The sequence below is a fragment of the Chroicocephalus ridibundus genome, chromosome 15 (assembly GCF_963924245.1).
Source record: "Chroicocephalus ridibundus chromosome 15, bChrRid1.1, whole genome shotgun sequence".
Lineage (NCBI taxonomy): Eukaryota > Metazoa > Chordata > Aves > Charadriiformes > Laridae > Chroicocephalus > Chroicocephalus ridibundus.
This window is the reverse complement of record NC_086298.1, coordinates 13,065,061-13,090,581: the sequence shown is the minus strand read 5'-3', so window position 1 is coordinate 13,090,581 and position 25,521 is coordinate 13,065,061. Positions and strand designations below refer to the sequence as shown.

At 59.5% G+C, this 25,521-nt stretch overlaps 1 protein-coding gene across 2 annotated transcripts; it reads left to right on the top strand.

Annotated features, from left to right (window-relative positions):
- Positions 1–260: 260 nt before the first annotated feature.
- On the top strand, positions 261–24,067 carry NCS1 (neuronal calcium sensor 1). Of its 2 annotated transcripts, XM_063353501.1 has the most exons (8): positions 261–774; positions 14,825–14,849; positions 16,673–16,811; positions 17,285–17,363; positions 17,510–17,598; positions 17,871–17,948; positions 18,323–18,439; positions 19,178–24,067. In XM_063353501.1, the coding sequence occupies exons 1-7, from the start codon at positions 711–713 to the stop codon at positions 18,419–18,421; spliced, it is 573 nt and encodes a 190-aa protein (XP_063209571.1). In that variant the 5' UTR covers positions 261–710; the 3' UTR covers positions 18,422–18,439; positions 19,178–24,067. The 2 variants fall into 2 exon arrangements, with proteins under 2 accessions (XP_063209571.1, XP_063209570.1); XM_063353500.1 differs by lacking the exons at positions 261–774; positions 14,825–14,849 and having other exon boundaries at positions 14,867–16,811.
- The last annotated feature ends 1,454 nt before the right edge of the window (positions 24,068–25,521 follow it).

Below are 25,521 nucleotides of genomic sequence, written 5' to 3'. Positions count from 1 at the left end.
CCCCCGCCCTCCTGCTGCCCATCAGCCCCCCAGGAAGGACCAGACCTCCAGTGACGATGGGGGGGTGCGGCTTGGCAGGATCCGAGCTGCGCATCCCCCCCCTCCCCGCCCACCTCCCGACATTTTTCTCCCTGTTTTCCCTGCGGAGCGGCCCCGGGGAGGGGCGGGGGGAGGTCTGGGATCCCCCTCCCACCCGGCTCCCCCGCGGTTTGGGGCTGTACCGGAGCGCCCCCCCCCCGCGCCCCGTTCTCCCGGCTCCATCCCGCGGGGCGGGGCGCGCCGCCCGCCCGCGCCCCCGCAGCGCGGCCGCGGCCGCTCCGCGCCTGGCGGCGGAGGGGCGGGGAGGGTGCGTGTAACCAGGGACACGCACACACCGACACGCACACGCAGGGCGGCCCCGCAGCGCCGTGCCGCTCGCCTTTGCGGCCGAGCCCCGGCAACAAAGACCCCCTCCTTTTCCCCGGCCACCCCCCGCCCCTTTCCCTTCCCTTCCCCGGCTTCGTCCCTGCCCGTCCACGTCCCGTCCCCCCCCCCCCGCCGCGGGATGTAGCCGGGCCGGGAGCTGCCACCGAGGCACCGCGGGTCCCCATCGTCGTGTCTGTGTGTTGCCCCCCCTCCCCGTCCCTCCATGACCCCGCAGTGAGGCCGGGAGGCGGCGGGCGAGCCGGCGGCTGGGGGCTCCGCCGGGGCTGACGGCGCTGCCGGCCACCATGGGGAAATCCAACAGCAAGTTGAAGCCTGAAGTTGTGGAGGAGCTGACCAGGAAAACGTACTGTGAGTAAAGGGGCCTGCGGGGTGGGGGGGCCGGGGATGCTGCCGGGGGCGGTGATGGGGCCGTTCCGGGCGGTTGCCGGTGTCCCCGGCCGCCTCCTCCTCCTCCTCCTCCTCCTCTCCCGGCTCGTCCCCGCGTTGGCGGCGAGCGGTGATTCCTGCGGGCATCGGCGCGGCCCTTCCCCGGGGGAGGGCGCAGGCTCGGCCGGGCTTTGTTGCAAGAATTCCGAGATTTGCTTGGGAGGACGGAAAAAAAACCAAACCGAACAACCACAAGGCGGCAGAGACAAGGAGAGGGATAGGGACGCAGAGAAACACTCCGTTTTCTTATAAAAACAATTCTCTGTGGCCTATTTCTAAGCCTTCCGTAACCGCGGGAGCAGGGCCGCATCCTGCCCGCCTAGGGTGATGCACCCTCCTCATCCTGACCCCCCTCCTGCCCCTGCTCGGAGCATTCTTTCTCCCGGGGCTGCCTGGCCCTGGGGTTTGGCTGCCAGGTGGGTAGCCAGGGACCGGCCGTGGTGGTTGTCCTCCCCTCGACGCCTCCCTGGGGCCAGGCAGCTTCTCCCTGAACAGAGACCTAAACCGCCTGGGTGGCTTTCGAAGTTTGGGTGCGTTAGTTGCAGGGGTTTCCTTTGTTTTTACGCTCTGAAGCGGAGAGAACAGCCCGACACCAGAGAGTTCGGTATTTTTCATGAGTATCTCAGTATCGGTTTAATAACTTGATTTTCTAAGTGAGTGGCTTTCCCGTCTGAACCTCCGCTGTAATCTTATTAACGTGGCTAGCGCCTGAGCCACCCAGTTTTAGCAAAATCAGTTGGTTTGTTTTTTTTTTTTCTGAAGGATGCACAAAGGAAACAAAGGCTTTGGTGGTCCGAGTTTGCCTCTCCACTCGCAGGTCAGAGATATTCGCCCAACGTGCAGCAGACCTGTGAGCTCTCCCCGCTGTCATTGCTGCAGTCCCACAGCAGCGCTTACCCAAAAAGGCAATAGATTAGGATGCAGCAAGTTCTCCCATATGGAGAAGAGGCGATACTGGTGCATTGCACAACCCTACACGCGAGGTTGCTCTCTCGCCCTGGCACAGGCAGGAGGAGAGCAGGTTGCGGGTGGCACGTCCGCATAGCTGAACCGTGAGTGATGGTAGGGGAGGTTGGGGTGCCCCGGCTGGGCTTCCTCCAAGTGGCTCGGGGAGAAGAAATAGCCATAACGTGGCAGTGCCAGCTGGGCACAGCCCCCGGCTGGAGCTGGAGCTGAGCCCTGGGTTTTGGTGTCCTCGGTGCAGCCGTGACCTGCTGTCTGGGCCAGGTACGGGTATTGCCGTGCTGCAATCGCCCGCTCGGTTTGCAGCCGCCACAATGATCCGATCTCCAACGGAGAGGGATCTGGGAAGAGCTGGCCCCAGCACAGCCTTGTCTGCTGGTGGTCTCCCACATGCTGGGCTTTCTGCACTCCTGGGGTGGCTCCTCACAGTGCAGGGAAGGTGCCGACCCTGTTGGGGCACACGGGCAGCGATGCCCCGTGTCTCACTGGCAGCTGGTACCAGACAAACATGGATATCTCTCTTGCTGGATGAGGCTGGCAGAGGGGCATTGCCTTTTGAATCACTTTATGCCCAACTTTCTGCTCCTCTCTCTTAGGTACCCTTCCTTTTCCACTGCATTCCCTCCTTAAAAGACTCCCATCCTCTGATCGCTCCCTCGGTGGGTTCCTGGCCTGTCTGGAGTTTTGTCTGCCCAATCTGGGCTTCTTGCTGCCTCTAGACCCGTGTACCTGTGCAGGTGAGGCAGCAGCGCCTGGGCAGCCGTGCCACAGGGCGGCGCGTGGCCGGAGCCCGGTGCAGCATCCCAGCGTGCCCCAGCAGTGTGCAGCCTGCGGTGCGATGCCTGTCAGGAAGAGCCATCATTAATACCAGGCTCTGTTTGTTGAGCTCTGCTCATTCCACCTCTCCTCTCTGGGATTAATTACTTTTGCTGAGTGTTTCTGCCCCTTTTTCGCAGCTGTCAAGGCGAGCACGCCTTTCCTTGTCTGGTGAAGCGCTTCACAGGGCCCTCCCAGGCACGTCTGGGAGCCTCAGATTTATCTTCAGACCCTGGGAGATTGGAAAGATATTAATTTCCTTCTGCGTTTCAGGGAACCCGGGCAGAGGAGGCGCAGGTAGGAGCGGAGGGTTGCCCTGAGCGCAGGGGGAAGGACTCATCCAGACCCCTGTGCTGTGGCCATTGGACCAGCTCGAGCAGGGGGTAGCCATACCCCCAAATCCGTGGCATACTCAACAGTTTCTGGGGGTCTGCTTGGGGAAGGTTTTGCTCTGCAGCACTGTGGTATTTCGGCACCTTTCTGGCGGACCGGCAATGACCATCCATGGAAGAGCATCCCCGGCGTGTGGCTGCCCTTCCCACATGCTGGCTGCCATGGCACCGTGCGGGCACTGGCCCCGCCTCCTGCATGGTGCTGTTCTGCTGCTGTTACAGCACATCTGGGCAGATGTTGTCAGGAGCCTGTAACTGGCAGCTGGTGACGGGGGACCCGCTTTCGTGCCGGGGAGGTTCTCATGGCAGCATGAGCCGTGGCTGCGGTACGTGAAGGGTTTCTCCCAAGATGGGTATTTCCTTCCATTGCATCATTTTCTGTTTGTGCCATTTCCAAACAGAACGAAGCAAATAACAAAAAGCCCCTTCTTGGCTCTGCTGGGATGGGAGGGACGGGGAGACTTCGCCCCCCGCACCCTGCCCTACGTGGCTTTTGTAGAGATTTATCACATCTAGGGGACTACAGAGGACCTGCAGCCTGTGCTCTTTCCCCTGGTGGCGTCTTGGGTCCCCTGGCCACTATCTCCTATCCCCTTGGGTATCTCCATCTCCTATTTTTGGCATTTCTCTGGTTGTACCTGGGTAGCAGCATTCTTGGGGCTGGTGGTGGGTGCAGCCAGGAGAGAAGCTCACGTGGCAGGGCAGTCGTGGGCATGGTGGTCGTGCCGAGGATGCTGCAGGGTTGCCGTCAGTGGCCTCCATGAGATATGAGAATTATTTTACTGCAGGTATTCAGAGCAGGTTGTCCCAGGTCCTGCTGGGAACTGCATACAGAAGGTCAGGAGCCTGGAAACCTCGTCTCTTGGCTCCCCTCCACACTCCGCTCCTGACTTACGGTGCTGGGGGCCAGAATTTAATGGCACTTGGACACCTAAAGGCGCAGAAGGACATCCGAGGGCTTCTTCGAAGTGCCGGCTGCCCAAGTCCTGTTGATTTGGACCCATCGCCGGGTGCCTTTCAGCATCTCTGGGCACCTGAGTGCCCAGGAACATCCGTCAGTGCCAAGCTCACCCGTCTGCCAGGCGCTGGCGGGGGGAGCCCAGCTGCGGGGTGAGGATTTAACCTTCCTCAGAGGCCGGGCTGGTGCCGTGTAGGAGCGTGCGGGAGAAGCCAACACTGAGTGATAATAATAATGAATAATGAATTATGTAATTCTTTGTACTTCCATAGAGCCTTTCATCCAAAAGTCTCTGGAAGTGCTTTATAGTCATTAATTTATTAATCTTCCTGATGCCTTGTTGAGGTAGCTCAGAGACGCAGCTTTGGCCTCTGTGTGTTTTGTCCCAGGAGGTGATAATGCCCAAGACTCGAAGGAACCGCCATCCTCCCTGGATCACATCTGCTGGACCCTCTTCAGCGGGAATTTAATCCTGGGCTTAACTTGGGCCAGGTGCTGGTGGCTGTGGGCCATGGTGGGGTTTGGGGTGGTGCTTAAGAGTTTTTTGGGGACACTGTCAAAGGGTTTTGCTAAGCTAGAGACTGATGCAGGTCCTGGCGTACCTGCAGCCTGCATAAAGTTGTGCAAAGTGCACGTGTGCGGTTGTGGGTGCAGAATATGCGTCGTGGGTGGAAATGGCTTGACGTGGACTCTTGTTAGAGAAATTGTGAGAGAAATGCAGTGCTGAGCATCCCTACTTACAGCAGCGCTCCTAGCCCAGCCACAGCATTGACAACCCTTAAAATCATGCTCAAAAATTTGTGGTTGTTTCAGAAGAGTACATTTTAGCTCTTCTTTTTAGTCATTTGGGGGGGAATTGGGTTTCAGTGTTCACTTTTTGTAGCTGCTTCCCAGGTTCAGAACTACTAAAACTGTATTTTTTTTTTAACGCCAGCTGCAATAGCCGCACAATCCACTGCGCTCGGAGCCATGTAGGTGCATGGCATCGCTGCCGGGACCGGGCGTGGGCTCGGGACGGTGGTCCTGGTGCTCCAGAGGCCACGGTGAGGCTGCGGTGAAGGCGTGGGAGCCGCGGCGAGGGTGCCAAAATGACACCCATGGCGCTGGGGGGCCCAGGCTGTGGAGCAGGTGTGGGGAGAGGAAGATGCTCTTTTCCCAAGAACCGTGTCCCACCCACTGTGATCTATTTTGTGGATTTTAAACTCACTCTGGCATCATAATTTTCTGCTCTTTTACAATAAGCCGCAAAATTGGCTCTGGTGCTTGATAGTCATGCATTGAATTAGTGGGTATTAGTTTAAGAGCAAACTACAAACATATTGATTTGTAGTTGCGGGGGTATGTCGTGGCAGGTTGAATTCTGCGGGAAAGGAAAGAAAATTCTCCGACTGTAGCAATTCACAGCAGGGAAAAGGGGTCAGTTCCTCACTGGGGGCAGCGGGCTGGGGCTTCGCTCCGTTGTGCCACCCCAGTGCTGGGGGAATGTGCCGGCCAGGGTGGCGGGCAGGAGCAGAGGGACAGGCGGAGCAGTGGAGGGACCTCGGCAACTCCCCGCTGCTAGTTTATTTTTAGGCTCCGAAATGTTTGGCCCCGGGTGCTGGGTTTCTCTGCCAGGTTGGTTTGTGTTGAAATCCCTTGCTCCTCTGTCAGGAAGCAGGGCAAACTGGCCAGGTGGTTATGCACCTGATAGCCCTCGGCAGCAAGCGATGGGTGAAGCTGCCTGCGCTCCCCACCAGCCACGTGCCCCTTGGCTCCCCTCGGCCCTACCAGCACCGTGGGATGAGAGCCCGTGGATCTCAGGATGGAGCCTGGGAGCCCCATGGGACCTGCTCCCGGGAGCGGGGCACCGGGATGCCGAGGTGGGTGCACACCCGGTGCGTAACGCTGAGGCTGGGCTGCTCCTGGCTGGTTGAGCCGGTGAGCGCGCCTGCCTGCTCCGAGCCCTCTCAGTGTGTAATAGGATTTGCAGGAGCCCAAAAGGGAAGTTTTTCGGGGGAGGAGGAGAGCACCTGCCCCAGAAGCGTGGGAGGGCGATGGGCAGGATGCACCGGAAGGGTGCCCGGGGGCTCGCTTTTGTTTGGGACCTGTTTTTACTGTTTTTACATGTAACCCAGAGCCATGAAGGTGGCAGCTGTGGTGCAGGTTCACTGCGAGCTTGATGGGGAGCTGATGTGCTGCCTCCGGAGGGCTGTGGTGGTCTGGAGGCATCTCCAGCCCCTTCCCCAGGGAGACCCCAACCTGCAGTCTCATGTTTGGGTATCCCATCTGCGCGTGGACCTGGTGCTCGGCGGGGAAATGCAAGCAAAGCAAGTTTTGCAGTATTAGAAGCAAGTTTTTGGGTGTCCCTGTGGTCCCTGGGAGGTGTTTGCAGTGCCGGCGTGGGAAGGGGAAGACGTGGCCAGGGACCCCGCAGGCTCCCTCTGCGGCAGAGCGGAGCAGCCGTCCCTACCAGCCACGCTCGCGCCGCTGCCTCTGCTGCTCCGGCATCAGAAGAATCACATTTCATTTATCCCCTGACATGTTAATGGATCTGCTTAACCACTCTCCTGACCTTTGCTGCTGCCGCTATAATTAAGGTTGTGAAACAAGACGCTCTGAAGGCATCAAAGGAAACAGCTCGTTCAGGGAGGAGCCCGCGGACGCGCTCGCTCCGTTATCGGGGTGACATTTGTGGGGTTGCTTTGTTCCTCCCTCCCCTCCTCGCCCTCCTGGGTCTTCTAGGGAGCTGGATGGGAGAAGGAGCCAGGGCCCGTGCCCTCCACCCCTGCCTGCCCGAGGGCTGGGTTGGCTGGGGGTGCTCACCCCAGGACATGGTGACCATCGCTGTGGTTCCTTGGTGGCCCCTGCTGCAGGTTCCCCAGCCCAGTGGTGCTTGGCGACATGGTTTAGTGATGGTTTTGTCAGTGTTAGGTTGATGGTTGGACTTGATGGTCTTAAAGGTCCCTTCCAACCTAGACAATTCTGTGATTCTATGGCCTGCTCCCCACATCTCCTGCACATTTTTCTCCCTTCAAGGCACGTTTTTGGTTTCTATGTGGAAGGAGGGCTGCTTGTGCTTCATCCAAGCGTGTTTCTCCAGCGTCTCCTGATCAATGGCCAGACCCTGTGGAGATGCCCTGGGTGCTACCCCCCATGGAGAAGTGGGTGTTTGGTGCCTCCAGCACCCTCCGCTTCGGCAGCCCTTGTCACGGCCCCATCCCGGTGGGTGACACCGGGAGGGGGCAGAGGCTTTGCCCACTCCCAGCAAGGCTTTGCCCTGCAGCATCCTCCTGACCCTCCCTTGGCTCCAGGGTCTGATGGCGGAGTCACAGGAACTCCTGCGTTGGATCTGGAGGGGACCTTTCTCCTCTGCTCAGGGCAGGAACCCCTCCACGGGTGGGGGACAGCACCTTGGAGCACCAGGCCATGCCGGAATCCCCGCAGCCAAGGGGAGGATTGAGCAGGGGGGCAGGACACAGCTGTCCCCTGCACAGCCAGGGCTGCTCCATCCCTCCTCCCTGCATCCTGGGGATGCTCTTCCCCACCATGAGGCATCCCTGTGACAGCTCGTGGGGAAGCTCGTGGGGAAGCTGGGATTAAATCCAGCCCAGGATAGACCTGCCGCGGCCGCCAGCTCCTGCTGCGAGCGTGTTTCAGTCTGAGTCATTAATTTCCAAATGAAGGCGCTGTCCTTTGCCCTTCCTCTGCTGCCTTCGCAGCGACTGCAGCGTTTTCCCCGAACCCAATTTCCAAAGCCTAATGTCGGGCCCTTAAATATTTAGTAAAGTCTAAAAAGGATTTTAACTGCATATTGGCCTTCCTGTTGGTACCAGCCCCGGGGGAGACAAGAACAGAGCTGCTCATGGACCTGTTTATCCAGTCTGGGAGCAAGACAGACCACTAATGGCAACCGCCGGCGAGAAGAGTGCCAAACGCACATGCAGTTCTCTCCGCATATTGCTTCGTATCTCAGCAGTAACAAATGACACCAATAACACTGTCAGCCTTGTGCTCCGAACGTCTCGGCGGCTCCTGGACCTGCCGTGATGCTGGCAATGTCTGTGTCTGATGGGGAGAGAAGCCAAATTGGGCAAGTGCAGGGGGAGACAGGCGAGCTGGGGTCATCCCCATCCTGCTCCGACAGGTAGGCAGCTCTGGCAGTGTTGGTGCCCGCGTGGTGAGGCTGCTCTGACGTCCCTTTGCAATGGGATGCTGCACGGAGGGGTACCTGCACTGGGACATGGGGACACTGCCGGTGCGTGGGCAATGCGGCCGGGAGCAGGGACCGGGCATTGCCAGGGTGCGCAGGGCTGAGATGGGGGCACGGTGGTTTGGGCAAGCTGCTGCTGGTCATCTCGGGGACCAAATGAGCCATCGGGCAGGCTCTTGCCACAGTTATTTCGGTGGGGGTGGCCCCGGTGCTGCAGACGGGTTTTGCTGGGGTCGTGTTTTAATGCTGTTTCCCCAAATCTGGCCCTGCGCTGGCCCGGGAGCGGAAAGAAACCCCGGCCCTGAGGTGATCTGGTGGCCCCAGAGCTGGGGCTGAGCCCTACCGGGGCGCAGGAGGACAGGGTGGTCGGTAATGTTTAACCAGGACATTGGTTTTATAGTTAAACCTGAATTTTAATGAGTCCGAGTCATCCGGGCCAAACAACCCAAATTTCCAAAGTGCTGATGTGTGGCATATCTTAAAAGTTAACGTTGTCAAATGGGGACCTGAGTGAGCTCAGAGGTGCCCCAGGATGGGGTGACAGACGGTCCTGGAGGACGACTGAGCCTGCAGCAGCCTGGGGGTGCTTTCACCCCTTGGCCCCCCACAGTGCTGCTCCCGCAGGTGCTGGGCTCCGTGCCGGGGGTTTGGTGTCGGAGCTGGGGTGTGCGTTGCTGGGGGAGTCTCGTGGTCACGCTCCAACTGTCCCTGGTGTCAGCGGGTACTTCCCCGCCCCGACCCAAGCCTGCACAAAGCCACCCGACAGCCCTGGCTGCCAGAGATGGTCCCAGACAGCCCTGCGGGGAGATGCCCGTTCTGCACTCAGCGGATGCTGCCCAGAGCCCGTTTGGGGCTGAACAAAGCCCCGCAGCTACTGCACCCATCGGTATCTCCAACAGCTGGAGCTGCTGTCACGCATTGGGCTACGGGTTTTGCAGGGATGTGGCCTGAAATTGGTGATAACTGTCCGGGTTATGATGCAGTTACCCCTGGAAACCTGCTCTGCAGGGACAGGGGCAGGCAGTGGGGATGGGTCCATCTCTGCCGACTGATGGGATCTTCTTGGGTTCCTGTTTGCAGGAGCAAGGTGTGAAATCTGCACCAAATATCCGTTTGGAATGCTGTAGTGAGCCCTGTGGTGGCTTGGTGGGGACCAAGGGCTAATTCTGCAGTGGGTGATTGTCCGGGCTGTGATGCTGACCCCCAAATCTGGGTCCCAGGGGAAAGGAGCGCAATCTGAGCGAGGATGCACGTGCTGCTGAGCCCTGTCGCCCGCTCGGTGGGGAGGGAGGGAAGGAAGGGGGAGCTTGTAATTGGTGAATATTAACGTTGTGATGATGTTGAAAGTGGAGTTTGTAACAGATTTATGTTCAGACAATTCTTAAATATGTGTTTCGCAGAGGCAAGGGGTGGAGTGTGTTGGGCATAAATTGCAGGGTGTGCGGGGTTCAGCCCAGAGCACCATGGTATTTTACGCATGAGGGACCAATTAGCACATGCATGAGCACCCCAGTCATTTCCGCATCAGCACCCAATCAGTTCATGCATGAGCATCCAATTAATACACACACGAGCGCACAATTAGTTTACATATGAGGACCCGGTTGATTTCTGCATGGGTACACCGTTAATTTGCGCTGGATTGAACACTGGTCCGTGCGTGAGCACCCAGTCAGTTGATGCATGGGTACCCAATTAATTGATGTGTGTGCCCCCAGTCAGTTCGTGTACAATTAATTTATGCATGAGCACCTGATCCATTCCCACCTGAGTGCCCAATTAGTACATGCACAAGTGTGTTATTTTCTAATTACACTAATTTACACATTAGTACATGCACAAGTGTGTTATCTACTAATTACACTAATTTACACATGTGTGCCCAATTAGTTCACGCAGGGGTGCCCGGTGAATTTACGGGTGAGTGCTCAATTAGTCCATGCACAGGCGCCTGATAAATCCACGAGTGCCCAAAAAATTTATGCATGAGCACCCAGCTGGCCCATGCATGAACGCCCCTTTCATTACGCCTCAGCACCCAGGTAGTTCATGCATGAGCACCCGATGAAATCATGCATGAGCACCCAATTAGTTCACCAAGGAGCACCCAAATAATTTGTGCACAAGGGCCCAATTAGTCCACGCATGATCAGCCGGTTTATTTTTGCATGAGCGCCCGTCTAGCTCAGGCATGGCTGCCCAGTTAGTGCATGCATGAGTGCCCCATTAACTCACGCGGGAGCACACAGGTGGGTGCCCAGTTTACCCTCCTCTGGGCGCTGGGCTGAGCATCCACAGCAGGTTTAGGCAGCCCCAAACACGGAGGGAAGTCCCAGTGTGGGGCAATGTGCCAGCCCCCCCAGATCAGGATGCGCAGGGACCTGCGGGGACCCCAGGAAGGAGCCGCGGTGAGTCCCTGGGGGAAATAAATGCCACAGGACCAACCCTGTCACATCTTGGTGGGTGATGCTGGACCAGTCGCCCGTGGGTTCTGGCAGAACTGGAGTGCCCTGCAGTCGTGGGAGAGTCTCTTTGTGCCTGGAAATAATTAACCCTGGTTTCCCTGATAAGGCGGCGGTGCCTGTGGCAGCACAAAAAAGCTCTGTGGGGCTGGAGCATCACATCACCTCATGCATCCCACCATGACCAGGGGTCCCCAAACCGTTCCAACTCTGGCCACATCTCCTGCCCTCCACACTGCTGCCCTGTCCCTGCCGCGGTCCAGCGAGCGACGAGCTCCACCACGGGCGGCTCCACCACGGGCAGGGCGATGGATGGGGATTCGCAGTCCTGGGTCCCTCCTCTCCTCGCTACCTGGCAAACACAAATTAACGGGCTTGAGCACTGATTAACCAGAGCTGTTTCTTGCTGCAGTGGCAGCTGGGTGGTGGGAAGAGAGGGGGCAGGCGAAGGGCGGGTGGTGACAGAGCTGTCAGCCCTCGCCTGTGCCAATGGGGATTGATGGAGAGGTGGGGGGAGAGGGTTGGGGGGGTTTTGGGTACCAGTAGCTGGGAGGAGGGGGCTGGGGGCTGCATCAGGTGATCTCTGCCCTTCTGTGCTGCGTGGGATGTGTGGCCGAAACCCTCCTCCCAGCTGAGGTGGGAGTAGGGATGGACCCACTAGTGCTGCCAGGGGGCAGCGAGGGCCCGTGGCCATGGCTTGGCCATGGGGGGCAATTCCTGGGCTGCTCTGGGCTGCCTGCCCCCACTGCCTGCCCCTGCTGCCTTGTCCCAATGCCTGCTTGTCCTGCCTGCCCCTTCTGCCTGCTCGTGCCTGCCCCTGCTGCCTTCCCCTACTGCCTGCCTTTGCTGCCTGCTCCTGCCTTCCCCTGCTGCCTGCTGCTGCCTGCAGTGAGAGCCCTGCACTCAGCGTTTCCCCCACTTCGCTAAGAGCAACGGAAGCAAAGATGCTGCCGTGTGGCGTGGGACATAGGGGAGGGCGTCTGCGGTGTGTAGCCGGGGCTGCCGGCTCGGCTCTTACAGCGCTGCGATTCATAACAAATGCTAATACCCTGCCTTTATTTAGCGCCTTTCATCCCCAAGGATCCCAGGGCACGCTCCATCCACTAACAAGCCGCCATGTGTGCTATTTATAGCCCCCCCCCCCCCGTAGCGGCTGCGAGAGCAGGGGTCCTGGGGGAGCATGGCACGGCGGCTGAGCCCAGCCGCAGCCCCAGCTCGGTGGGGGCATGGCCATGGAGCCGGCCCTGCTCCGGTGGGATGCTGCAGTGGGGCTGCTGCTGGTCATCCCTGTGTCCTTGAGCGCTCGGGGTCAAGCCTGGTTGAGGTTTATAACGCTGCAAATTGATTTGCATGGGCTCAGCATCGCGCCACAATCAATGCTGGGGAAGGGGAATGCAGCAGCTGCTGCTGCACAGGTACTTTCTGTGAGCTTGGCTGAGCTCTGCGTGCCGGGGAGCTGTGGAGGATGGATCGGGGAGAGCGGAGGGACCGCCCTGCCCCTGTGTGTGTCCCCTGTCCCCAGCCCCAGGACGCGTGGCTTAACCCGGCCAGGAGAGTGTCATGTCCCCAGTGCTACCACGGTTGTGGGTCCCTGCTGCAGGGACAGGCATTAGCATCCCTAATTGGTGCCACTCGGAGTGTCGACACCCAGCGAGGTCGGGAAGTGGCAGCCGCGAAGTCATCGTCTGTCTCGGATCCGTAACTGCAGAGACGGGGAGGCAGGTACTGGCTCAGCCCCAGCTTGCCCAGCCGCAGGGATGCTAAGCTCGGGGCTGTGATATTTCCCTACGCTGGGAACACTCTGCCCTGGGGAAAAGGAAGATTTGGTGGCAGTGGAGGGATGCACCCAGGGGTGGGTGGTTTTCCAAGGGCTGGGAGATGGGGCCGCGTTCCCACCCCAGACCCCACAGGGGCAGGAGGAAGGCACTGGTGCCAGTGTGCTGGAGGAGGGATAGGGCTTTACATGGCCCCATTCCAGGGATGCACGTTAACAAATCCCACCTCGGGAGCCCCATGCTGGTTTTCAGGCTGGCACCTGAAAGGTCCTCTCTGTTGGAAAAGCCTCTCCCGGGAGCATCGCGTCCCTCCTGCAGGCACAAGTGGAGCCGGCTCCATCCCTCCCCTCCCACCCCAGCCCGAGTGTGTCGTTACCAGCGTTTCTCCTGCACTAAAAAAAGCACGGATTTCTTAATTGTTTCCTGCTGAAGTTGAAAGGCAGCTCCTGGGCCTGAAATAGCACATTGGGGGAAACGCAGCTGAGAGAGGGAGAGAGAACAGAAGGCGATTTGCCAGGAGGGGCTGAGCCGTGCCCCCACCGCAGATCCGGGCTGCTGCTGTTGCCCCTTTCGCCTGCCTCGTGGGGTGCCCAAAGTCCTGCCGCTCATCCTCCTCTTCCTCCTCCCACCCGCCTTCGTCAGTGTCTCTGGGTGATCAGGGCTGCAGAACTGGTGCCTGGGGCATCCCCCATCCCCTGGCACACTTGGGGTGGGAGTCCTGGCTGGTGTCTCGATGCTTGTGGGGAATGTGTGGGGAGAAGCCTGTTTCTGTTAGAGACGTGGCTCAGCATCTTGCTTTTGGAAGGATGCTTCCTTCCATTTGGGGATGGGGAATCCTTCGGGACTGGCACGACTGTTGTTTTTGCCTGCCGCTGGATGCGGCGTGTCCTTCCCAGCTGCCTCCTGCCAGGAGACCTCAGTCCTTTCCCCTGTCTGCTCTTCTGCCAGACAGCCCTGCCACAACAACCCTCCAAATCCCTCCTGCGGTGTGGCTGAACCCCTCGGTGTCCTTCAGCCCAGGTGCCGAGCATCCCTGTGCCTGCCTTCCCTCTCCCAGAGGACTGCCGACCAGACACCCCGTGGCGTGTGCTCCCGGCACGGCTGGGCCCGGTATGGCCATCACAGCCCTGTGCCACCTCCCTGGGGAGGCCGGGTCAGAGGCTGCCGGCCTCTCTACCCTGTGCTGAGCCCTTCCCGGGGGATTTTTTCAGGCTCTGTCCCTCCAGCGGTCCCCAAGCTGGGATGGAGGGACCCCCCGTATGCATGGGGACGCCTCGGGCACAGCGATTCCTGCCCACGGGGACACAGGAGCCAGCACCTGGCCGGCTGCAAGGTGGGGGCCGGCGTGTTCCCTCCCGGCTTGCCCCACTGCTGCCGCCTGCCAACCCTCGCCTTCTACCAGGCACGTTATCAATCTTTCTGATGGAAAATTGCTTTCTTTTATTTGCCATCCAAGGTAATTGGCATCTGTTGATGTGTCTTGGGTCTCTATTTTTATCAGCCGTTTGCACATTGACACATCTCCACTCAGCCTCATTATCCCCACGCATTTCAGACCTATTGCTTTTTTATTATTATTTAGATGCACGATGCGAAGGAAATGACTAATGAGGCCGTTTCCCCCCGCGCACCCGCCTGCTGGCACTGGGCTCCCCGCTGGCATGCTGGGATGCACAGGGATGGGTGCCAGCCCCCAGCCCCGCTGGGCTCCCTGGCATCCCGCATCCCATCGGAGCCTTTCCTCTGCTGAGGACATTTGCCATCTCAGCAGCTGTCCCCGGGCTGGGGACATGTGGTTGCCAACGCTCACTGTTTTCTAGCTTGTCACGTTTTCGGGGTTTCTCTGGAGGCCGGTAATGCTTCCCAGAGCCCTGGGATGGGTTTGATGGTGTTTCTCTCTGTCGTTCAGAGGCAGCTGGTACCTGGGGGGATGCCAGCCTGGGGGGCTCTTCCTGTGCCCATGTTCAGTATGTTGATGTTGGGGCCGGGCAAATGCCTTCCCCATGCCGCCTCCAGGCAGATGTTTCCAGGGATGTTCTGGCTGATGGGGGTGGGAGGGCAGGGCCAGATTCTCCCCAGGCATGAACCAGCTTGGCCCCTGCGTGGTCCATAGCATCTTCCACCAATGGTGCTGCACACCCCTGAAAAAACGTCCTGGTGGGCTCCCCAGTTTTGGAGCCGGAGGGACCCCACTGGCTGCAGCTCCAGCCCCATCAACCTCCTGGGCTGGCGCAGGATTCCCGGTCTGTGCCTCGAAGGCAGCTGCTTCCATGCGGATAACACACGACAGCACGTGGAGCGAGCCAGCCCAGGGGCACATTCCCCGGGAAGGTCACTTATGTGAAGTGCAAAACACAGGGAAAGCACTAAATTCCTTTTTCTTGCCTTTTTCTCTTTTCCCCTGTTTTCTCTTGCAGTTACGGAGAAGGAGGTGCAGCAGTGGTGAGTGGCCGGTGTGGCGGGGGGCTGCCGGGGCGCGGGGCTGGTGGGCGAGGGGCTGGAAGCCGGTGGCATGCAGCAACCCCTCTGGCTGTGCAGAGCAAGGGGTGCAGGAGGGGCACCTCCTCTGGGGTGCAGGTGTTACCTCAGAGAGGGGACACCAGAAAACAGAGAGGGCTTTCCTGCACACCTCATGCACAGTGCGTGGCAGGGCGGACCTCCAGCTGCTCTCGGCCACCCATGTGGCATGGTGCATGCTCCCTCTCGCCTCTTCCCTCCCCACATGGGCAGCTGAGGGGTGTGGGGACATGGGGTCTGTCCAGCTGGTGGCCGTGGCTGTCCCAGGGGCAGGCTGGTGCCGTCCCAGCATGTCCCCATTCGCAGCAGGGCCCACAGAGGCTGGCAGGGGCTGGGGCCGTGGTGCCTCACCATCAGCACGCTCTCACCCCACCCCTCCGCCCCACCGAACGCGATGCCCTAGAAAAGCCACTGCTTCCCTTTCATCTTCCTATCCCACCAGTCAAGGTTTGCTTTCTTTATCTCTTTCTGTCATCCTTCCCCCCTCCTCCCCGATGAGTCATAGCTGCAGCAGCGTGAAAAAGATGTCACCAGCACTTCGGTTTCCCACCTCGCCACCCCCTTCCCCTCCTCCTCCAGCCCTCGGCCCATCGCAGCGGGCGCCTGACAGATCTGGGCGATGCATTGCATAATGCTCATGCACCCTGTGTGGTCCCTGCCTGGTCCCTGTGGTTCCCGTCTGGTCCCTACATTGCCCCTGTGTGGTGTCCGCACCCACGGAGCCGGTGAGCCCCTTCCCCTGCACCCTGGGGGGTGGCACTTTGCAGCATCCAGGTCCATCCCGGAGCTGGGACCAAGGGCTTTGAGGGTGTTTAAGTGCTGATGGATTTTGGGAGATGTCCTTGGCCGTGCCACCCCGAGGATGCAATAGCCCCGCTGTGTTCTCTGGCTCCTCCCAGCAGCTTTCACTCGGGATTGCGCAAAAAATGCCGTCGCAGCTTGGCTGCCCCGGGTGCTTGGGGCCACCGTGCTGTTGGTTTTTAGTGGGGCACGGCTGCAGCACGTGTGTGCACAGCAGGGGGCTGCAAATTGCTGTCCATCACGAGTCCCTCCCCCACAGTGGTGCATTGGATCCGTGGGAGCTTTCCCAGCCACCTCAGTGCAAGAGAGCCAGTCGGATGCACCCGGTGTAGTGAGGCCACACCGGAGCGGTGGAGGGAAAGGGGAGCTCTGGCCCTTGGGTGAAGTTTTCCGCTTCCTTCTTGCTTGGAAGCTGCATGCATCTGAAGACCTGAGCAAGGAATATCAACACTTTTCGGCTTCAGGGCTGAGCGAGGCATTGCCTGCCGGGGCACCTCTGCCTGCAGCATGGCCGTGCTGGCAGGGGGTGACTCTGTGCAGGGGGCTTTTTATTTTAAAGGAGGTTTAAAAGACTCTTCCGTGTTCTCCTGGCTGGGTGGTGGGTCCCCGTCCCCTCCCAGGTCCTGGACAATGTTCAACAGGAACCTGGTTGTGGCTCAGTTGCCACTCCAGGGCTTGCAGTGGGGTTGGACAGTGTGGTGGGCGCCGTTTGGTGCCACCGGTGCCACTCGCTGCTGCTCCAGGCTCTCCCCGCTGCCACCCTTGCGCAGTGCCTGCAGGGACCTCATCCCATGGGCGATGGGGGTGACACAGGGAGCACCCCAGGACCTTCCCATCTCCAGCCCTCCGCAGCGCCAGGGAGAGCCCCATCCTGGCACCCCCGGGCTTGGGGGGCTGTGTTCAGGGGGGAAACCCACCTGGTGCCCACCTCTGCCCTTCCTCCCCAGGTACAAGGGCTTTATCAAGGACTGCCCCAGTGGGCAGCTCGATGCCGCCGGCTTTCAGAAGATCTATAAGCAGTTCTTCCCCTTCGGCGACCCAACTAAATTTGCCACCTTTGTTTTCAATGTCTTCGATGAGAACAAAGTAAGTTTTTGGGGATGGTCCGGCGGGGTCGGGGCTGGGCCCAGGCGATGGTGGGATGAGTTCAGTAACGCGGCTGCGTGGCACCGGCGGAGGAAGATACTTCAGCGCTTCCTGGGGCGTGCAATTAAAGCGGCGCAGCTGTAGTGAGCGAGCCCCCGCGCTTATTTTAGTCGGTGAGAGTCAAGTGGGAAAAGACGATGAAGTGGCAAGCGAGAGAGGAGAAAGGCGATGTTTCGGTGACGCTGGCAAAAGCCCCCCCATGCTCTGGAGTCTTTCCCGCTGGGATGCTCGCTCTCGGGTGGGCACAGCGGCTGGATCACGCTGCTGGAGATAAACGTGCATCACTCCTCCCTCCCTGCTGCCTTTTTGGATGTGCCCCATAAGGGCACCCGATGCCGGGCACGCATGGGCAGGGGGGGCTTTGGGGGACAGGGGTGGCAGCGGCACCCTCACCCCCTCCTTCCCCCTGCCAGGATGGGAGGATCGAGTTTTCGGAGTTCATCCAGGCACTGTCGGTCACCTCCCGGGGGACGCTGGACGAGAAGCTGAGGTGTAAGTGCTCGCTGCATGCTGGGCTCAGCCCCGCAGCCCCTGGCACGGCGAGGGGAGCCGAGGGGTGGCAGGGGGGTGGCGATGGGGTGCGTGTCCGGTGTGGGGGCCACGGTTCCAAGCCACCTCCGCGTCGCTCTGGCTTGCAGGGGCGTTTAAGCTGTACGACTTGGACAACGACGGGTACATCACGAGGAACGAGATGCTGGACATTGTGGACGCGATTTATCAGATGGTGGTAAGTGCAGGGGGGGCTGCGAGGAGGATGCGGAAACACCCCCAATTCCCTCGCTCCCTGGGCTTTTTTGGTGTGGGGTTGTGGCCATTGTGGCTAGGGCAGGGTCTGGATCTGGATCTGGCTGATGAGGATGGCTCTGTCACAAATGCCAGCCCTCTGCGCCCTGTCCTGACGCGGGGAGGGGCAGGGACAAAATGTGCATCCTCACCTGGGGACACCATCCAGGCAGGGCACAAACGAGTGTGTGACCGGATCCTGTCCTCTTGCTGCAGGGAAACACGGTGGAGCTTCCTGAGGAGGAGAACACACCGGAGAAGAGAGTGGATCGGATTTTCGCCATGATGGACAAGGTGAGGATGCTCGAGTCATTTTTTTCCCTAGGGCCAAGGGGTTTAGCAGGCAGTTGTGGGCTCCTTGGCCACGTCCCGGCTCTTGCAGGTGCCTCCTTCCCCTGTGAGTACAAGGTCTCAGCTGCCGCTGGGCTCACTGCAGACCCCGGCATCCCTCTGGGACCCCTGTATCCATTTCAGGGACCCCGAGGTGGCATTGCACCCTTCCTGGCTGCAGGCACGGGTGGTGTGATGGGGAAGCTGAGGCTGTGGTGGCAGAGGGGACCCGGGCGACTGTGTGGGATAGGGTGGGTGCTGCCGGGGCACTCGGTCTCCGGGTGTTCGGTGTCTTCCTCCCCGGGTTGAAGCGACGCTGCAATGGGAGTGTTTTGCAGAATGCAGATGGGAAGCTGACGCTGCAGGAGTTTCAGGAGGGCTCCAAGGCCGACCCCTCCATCGTGCAGGCGCTCTCCCTCTACGACGGGCTTGTATAGTCCCGGGACCCAGCGGCGGTGAGTGCGGCACCGGGCGGGGGGGTCCGGGGATGTCCCATCTCCCACCAACCTGATGCCATTCCCACCTTCCCTGGGGGTGGGCGGATGGTTTTCCTCTGCTGAAGCTTCAAAGCATGGGCATCCCCCCCAAATCCAGGTCGGAGGGATGTTCCCCTGTGGCGATGTGCCCTCCCACTTTCCCGTGACATCCCCCCATACTCATGGGTCTCTCCCAGTCCCTCCCCCCATCCCACGGAGCGCCCCCGGACCGCAGCCCAGGAGGATGCAGTACGACCTCCCAGCTGGCACAGCTCACGCTCTCACCTGCAGATGCGGCTGCAGAGGAGGCAGGGGGGCAGCTGGCTTGCTGGGGGCATGGGGATGCTCTGGAGAAATATTATATTAGTTGTTTTATTTATATTATGTCCTATTATATTACACCCCGGAGATGGCAGGGTTTGGCACAGCAGTGTCGGGGATGCTGTGGTTCGCAGCATCCAAGGGGTGCTGGGCTGAGCACGCCGTGGTCCTCACCGTGCCCCACGGGGCCATGCGGAGATGTCTCTTGGGATGATTTTGGTTGTTACAGGGTCTGACCAAGGGTGCTGGGGCTTTTTTTTTAAACTCCCGCTGGAGTTTTGAGCGTTTCACAATCTTTATGATGTTTCCAGCTGTGCTCATGTCATGCCAGGTGGCTGCAGGGCTTTCTGCCCATCCTTCTCACCCGATCTTCCTTCTCCCCACCCTCTCCTGTAGACGCCTGGGGGAAGATGCTCTCTGTACCATCCGACCACCGCCGCGTGAAGCTTGCCTGTCCCTCTCGGCCTTCCTTTCTGTTCCGCGAGCAAAGGATGCCCTCGAAGCGCGAGCTCACTTCCCCTCTCTGCACTCTGAACCAGCCGCTGCCATTTGCCAACTTCTGCTTTTTCCAAAAAAACCACCCGCGACAGACCCCAGTCTGAGCGGCAGCGAACACCCGAGACTTCAAGGCCAGGGGAACGGGTTGAGCATCGCCGAAGGCAGAGCTCACCCCCCGGCCTCCTCACCCTCTTTGCTCCCCTTTCCTACGTTTTCGGATGGGACTGCGGATGCGCCGGTGCCGGCGTGGTCCTCTCCCAGGAACCGGCCGGCTGGAGACGGAGCCCAAAGGTAGCGGGGGGCCGCGCACCCCGGGGTGCTGCCTGCGGGGGGCGGCTGGGGAGCCGAGGCACCAACGGCGACTGGGGACACAGTCCTGGCATCACCTGCGATGCCGCTGGCAGCCCGGCCCGGCTCACTAGGGATATATATTATTATATATATTTTTTTTTTGGTGAGACAGTATTGTGCTTTTTCTTTTTTTTTTTTTTTTTTTCCATTGGTGGAAAAAAGTGAGGCTTTTTTTTTTATATGCCTGTCTTGACGATCGATATCCTTATTTATTTGTTGTAAATGTTGCTGCCGTGTTTAGTCTCTTGTGTGTGTGTCCGACCACCTCGGTGATGGTATGTAAGGTTTACAAGCTCGTACACTATTGCGGGGCACTGGGAACCTGCAATAACAATGAAGCCAAAAATCTGCCTTGCCCCCTCTCCTCCCACCCGCTGTATCCCGAGCTCTGTGGGCTGGCTGCTGTTTTAAGGGGATGCTGTAGCTTATTTTCCTCTTCCCGTTTACCTGTTTCCTGCATTTTTCTGTTCACCCTTCCCTTTGCAAGCTCAGTCCAGGCTCCGAGCAGTCCGAGCCCCCTCCATCCCTCAGCCGGGCAGGGCAAGGAAACCGCCAGGCACCAGAATGTCCTCATTTCCATTGATTTTTTTAAAATTTCTCACTGCATGAAAAAGTATTAATGGAACTGAGAGCTGGGTTTTGCTTTCAAGTGGATTCCTTTACTCTTTTGGGGTTTTTTTGCAAATGGTGGGAAGGTCTGTTTGCTCCCCAGGGAGGTGGCTGGGAATCAGCCTGTGTGCCGGTGGGGCGAGCAGAGGGGGTGCCCCTGGGGACCGCTCGCTCTGTCCCCCCATGCTGGTTGGGGAGATGTGGCAGCTCCTTCCGTGGGGTGCTGGGCTGGGAGACACGCAGCTCGGGGTGTCTCCTTGTCCCCTCGCTCCTCGTTCAGGATGTGGGAGGTTTTGCTGTAAACCAAGGGCATGGCCCCAAAGCGGAGCCACTTGTGCCCCCCCCATGGGAGGCAGAGGGCCAGGGAAACACGTCCGGAGATACCCAAGTGTGGGGCTTGGAAACAGCTGGAAAAGGCTGGAAACAGCCACAAGCGGTGCTTGTGTGGCCTCTCCATCACCCGCCACTGCTCCAGGATGTGGCCAAGCAGGGCTCAGCCCCACCAGGACACATGCCGTGGGACACACACCGTGGGACACAGTTGGCATCTCCACTGGAGGAAGAGCGTAGGTGGATGCTGCCGCAGCTCCGTTTCCATCCGCTGTGGCCCCTGCCCTGGAGAAGGAGAGATTCGCACCTCCTCAGGAGCAAAGTGCAAGATGCCCGCGGGATCCCTATTGCCAGCTGGGGTGCAGACCCTCTTGCTCTGACGTGGCTTGTTCCTGCCCCACCACCCCTGATGCTGCTCTCCCACCATCTCGGGGCTCACCCCGCCACCCCCGGTGCGGCTGATGGTGGCAGCATCTTTCCGCCCCACTGTCTGCTGGGGTTTCTGCAGGTCCCGCGGCCGAGCCCAGCCAGGGGCCGTCCCCATGGCGGTGGGAGGTGACATCTGGACATGAAGGATGTTCTCACAGGTGTCCCACGATGCAGGTGACAAGATGGTGCCCCAGCAGGGTCTGAATCCTCCCTATGTGGCAGAAACGGAGTCTCTGGCCAAGTGATGCTGGTCCTTTGCTGCGCAGCCTGGCTCCCCCGGTTTTGAGGCCATGTGCTGGTGGCACTTCCTGATGTCCATAAAAAACTTCCCCATCCCCAAGGAGACCGACCTCACGTCCACGTGCAATATTTATGCCTCCTCTGTGGCTCCTGCCCCTGAGGGTGATGGTGGTTCATTTCTGGGGGCTCCTGGAGGGTGTCACTTCGCTCCTTCCCCTGGAGACTCCTGTTCCTTGATGCTTTGTGGCCAAAACACAGCTCTCTTGGGTAGATCTTTGCAGTGCCTCCAACTTCTCTAACGCTCCTCTGCCAGACTGGACCCTTCTGGTGCCAATCGATGTTCCCAATGAATGTGACGCTGCTGTAACCACCTCCGCTGATAAATGATGGACCCCGCAATGTTTGACATAATTCCCAGCAAAAGGCAAACCTCATTTGCTCTGACGCTTTCCCCTGAAAGGCTTTCAGTTTTTGGAGGACCTGCCATGCTTTGAGCTCCATCAGCGCTCGCTGGTGTCTCATGAGGCAGTCCTGCACGGGCAGCGGGATGTGTGGCCCCCGCTGTGGGTGGGTGGGGGACCAGCATCGGTTTGGGAGAGCTTCAGACCCCAGAAATCCCCAAATTCAGCATCACCGCCAGCAACCTCCTGCTGCCGCTGCTGCCGACAGGCTCAGGGGATGGAGCCCAATGCCTTGTCCTCCCTTAAATATTTGCACATTAAGAAACAGAAAAAGGAGCAAAAAGGAAAAAAGCTTTTTGCCTGCATCCAAAAGCTCTGTGCTGGCTGACGAGGACCCTGTTGGTTTGGTGGTGACAAGGAGTTTTCCCGGGCAGAGGCCCCTCCTGCAGGGTCGGGCTGGCTCTTGTCCTGCGTCCCAGTGTGGGGTCTGTCCTGCCCCGCTCTGGGCACACTGAGCGTCCCCGAGCAAATTGTTTGGACCACGGTATTTCCCCCTCTCTGTGGATTTGGGACCCTGGTTTGGATGCTTCTAGTCACCGTTTGGGGAGCACTGTGGGCCCCCGACTCCTGAACATCACCAGGATCTACAGCTTTTTGGTACCGCTGAAAATAAGGCTTGAAGCATCTCATGCTTGGAAATGTTGGCCTTAACCTCCTCGTGCCTCAGTTTCCCCATCAGTGAAATGGCCTGGGTGAGGCATCCCCCCTCCGGAGAGCGGTTCAAGGCTGTGCCCGAGGTGATGGATACGGCTCACGGCTGCGACCAGGCGGGTTTGGCAGGACCCCCTGAACATCAGGCATGTGTGGAGTGCCGGGAGCAGGGCATGGACTGCTGGGTTGGAGTTTACATCACCAAATGATTAATTTCGGTGTTTTTACACCTGCTCATTATTAAAGGCGAACAACCGACAAGACCTGATCTGTTTCTGTTCACACACAGGTTCCTGATGCCTGTCTGAAATCAAGCCGGCTGCAGCCCTGGCAATGGGAAGGGGACCCGAAGCGCAGCCGGGCAGAGGCGACTGTGGCGTGTCCCCCCCTACCTCTCATTTGTCCCCGTCGGTGTTGCCCCATTAAAATGCCATGTCTGTGCTTTCCTTTCTTTTCATTTTCATGTTTGTGTGCAGAGTGTTGCTGCTTTGTAACTGTCTTTCCATGAGCTCTGGGGCTGGGCTGGGCTGAGCTGTTTCACCCCAAGGACAAGGATGTGGGAGAAGGCTCTGGGGGCAGATTCCCCCCCACCCCCTTATCACGGCACAAACCAGGACCCGAGAGAGAAGCGAAGCGGGTTTTTCCTCCGGAGCAGCCCTTTAATTGCTGCGATTTGTAATGACACTGGGTGGCCACCAGGAGCACTCCCCGATGGGTTCGTGGAGGGGGGAGTTGGCTTATGGGGGACCCTAGACCCCGTTTGTGCCGGGTACCGGCTGCATCTCACCTGTGCAGAAGCAGATGCCTGTCGGTGCCTGCCTCCCGTGCTGTCAGGACACCGCATCCCAGTTGGATGGGGGATGCTGAGGCTGTGGGACCCCCATCCCAGAGCCACTGCTCCCCCCGAGCGGGCAGGGATGTAAGGAAGCGTCTGCCACCGGCTGCTGTGGGGCCGTGTGAACCTGGGGGGTCTCGGGAAATGGGGCTGACCCCTGCTTGGAGCAGGGCTGTCTTCGAAGCAGGGCCGGCTTCGAAGCAGGGCCAGGCACGGCATGGGGGCAGCCGAAATCACTGGCAGAGCTGCCATCTTCCCATATAGTTAGGGTTGGGGGGGTTGAACGGGATGGGTGGGTGACCTGCAGCCATCTCCCTGTCCCACTGTCCCCAACCCCGGGGCAAAGGGGGGGATTATGGGAGGGCATCAGCCACCCCTCCTTCATGAGGGCAGTGGGTGGCGGTGGTCAGCAGGGCAGAAGCGTGGACTGGGGTTGAAGGAGGGAGATGCTGGGCCCAGTCTTGGTGCAGCAGCTTGGGGTTCTCCTTGCAGAGCAGTTTTGGGGTCTCAGTCACACATGCCAGCCCCGACCTGTTCCAGTGGCGCTGCGGGAAAGCCGTCCATCCCTTCTCTCTCTCTGCTCCTGTGGCCACCAGCCCTGGGCCAGGGTGCTGTGTCCTGCGGGACCCCTGCCCGGGGCGGGGCGGCAGCAGCCGAGCCCCCGGCTGAGAACCAGCAGCTCCAGCAAAGAGCCTTGTTTGTAAAGATGAAGCCTGTTTGTGCGTCCATGCCGGTGTCTCGGCTTGCATGCCCTGCTGCCTTGTCTTGAGATGAATTCAAGAGCAAACCAAGCAAACGAAACAGTTTAAAAACAAAAGAAAAACAAAACAAAACCCAGGAACTTTGTGACAGTGGAAATAAAAGCTTAATGACAATAACGAAGCACCCGTGGTCTGTGATGTGCTGCGAGGGGAAGACAGGCAGCCTCGGGGTGGGGCATGGGTCGGGCTCGCTGCCTCCTGCAGCCCCCAAAGCTCCCCGCCATGCTCAGTGGGGCCAGGAGCTGGGCTGGGGGGGTCCGACCCTCTGGTGCCATGTGTCCTGAGCCGGGGCTGCAGCGGCACTGGCAGCTAGTGGTGGCTGCAAACCGTGGCTGCAACTGTGGATGCACTGAGCTGTGCCGGCAGGCAGACGGGGAGGGGGCACCATGCCCACATGCTGTGATGAGCTGTCAGGTCTCAGCTCCAGGCTGGGGGCACACCCAGGACCATTCACCCCCTGTAACAGGACTCCTTCCACCTCCCTTTGCCCAGACACAGCTTTTCTTCTGCCAGCTCCTATCCCCCTCCCCAGCACCCGCATCCTCTCTTCTGTTTCTTTTTTGCAGCAAAACCACTTGCAGCTGTGCCGTGCCCGCCCGCGCCATCCCCATCTCCTCCTTATCAATGCAGCAGGCTGAGAGACATCGGGTCGCTTTTGGCATGCAATGGCTATGGAGGAAGCTTGATATTAATATCTCGTAATTGTGCCTCACAGCCCCCCCCACAGCTGGCTGGACAAGCAGGGGGGTTCGCAGCCTGGATTAGGCTTTTCACGTGCGGTGGGATCGCGTTTGCCGTTCTACCCTGCCAAGTCTTCTGGAAACGAGCACCGCGAGGCTTCCCTGCCAGCCCATCTTCATTTGTTTGCTCGCCTAACGAGGCTGACTAATTATTTTCAGGAGGCCAGGGGAGATGCCCTAAACAAGGAGGCTGTGTTTGCACGGGGGGTTGTGTTCGGAGGTGCCTTGTGCCAGCACATGGTGGGGGGCACCCGGGGATTTATCCCCCGTGCTGGAGAGTGGGCGAGGATGGGTGCAGGCTCCAAACCGCAGTGGTTACCCTGCCTTTGTCGTGCTTTAACCCCCAGCAAAGATGGGGTTAAAGCCCAGCTAGTGCAGGTGCTCCTGGGACTGGGAACGCTGGTGGGTGTGGGAAGGGCTGGCTGGGATTAACTTGGTGATGGGTAAAAGCTGTTGGGGTTTCTGGGTGCCGGTGTTGTTGGAGAGAGGTGCTCCCTGCCGGGGTGTAGGGTTAGTGGCTGGGGATGCTCTGCGGTAGGTTTGGTGGCACTGTGGGGTGGGGGACCCCCCCAAGAGCTTGCAGTGAGTGGGGGGCTGGGGGTGCAAAGCGTGGGGAGGACAAGGGGCTGCGGGTGGGTAGCTGGACACAAGCGCACAGCCCTGGCTGTGGGACCCGAGGGGGACAGGCCACCAGCACAGCTCATGGTGCCATGTGGCTGCCCCCTCTGCCCTCCTGCAGGGGGGGGGTCTCACCCACCCTGGGACTGTGCTGGGCTGGGCCCAGGCTTGCAGGGACACATGGGATAGAGGGACACAAAAGAGGGTCCCACGGTTC

What these genes read in the sequence shown, in the direction of transcription:
- NCS1 (XM_063353500.1), top strand. Translation starts at nt 16,233, where the DNA reads ATGGCCGTGCTGGCAGGGGGTGACTCTGTGCAGGGGGCTTTTTATTTT. An exon ending in ATGTCTTCGATGAGAACAAA is followed by an intron (nt 16,812 to 17,284) that starts GTAAGTTTTTGG and finishes TCCCCCTGCCAG; the next exon opens with GATGGGAGGATCGAGTTTTC. An exon ending in TTTTCGCCATGATGGACAAG is followed by an intron (nt 17,949 to 18,322) that starts GTGAGGATGCTC and finishes AGTGTTTTGCAG; the next exon opens with AATGCAGATGGGAAGCTGAC.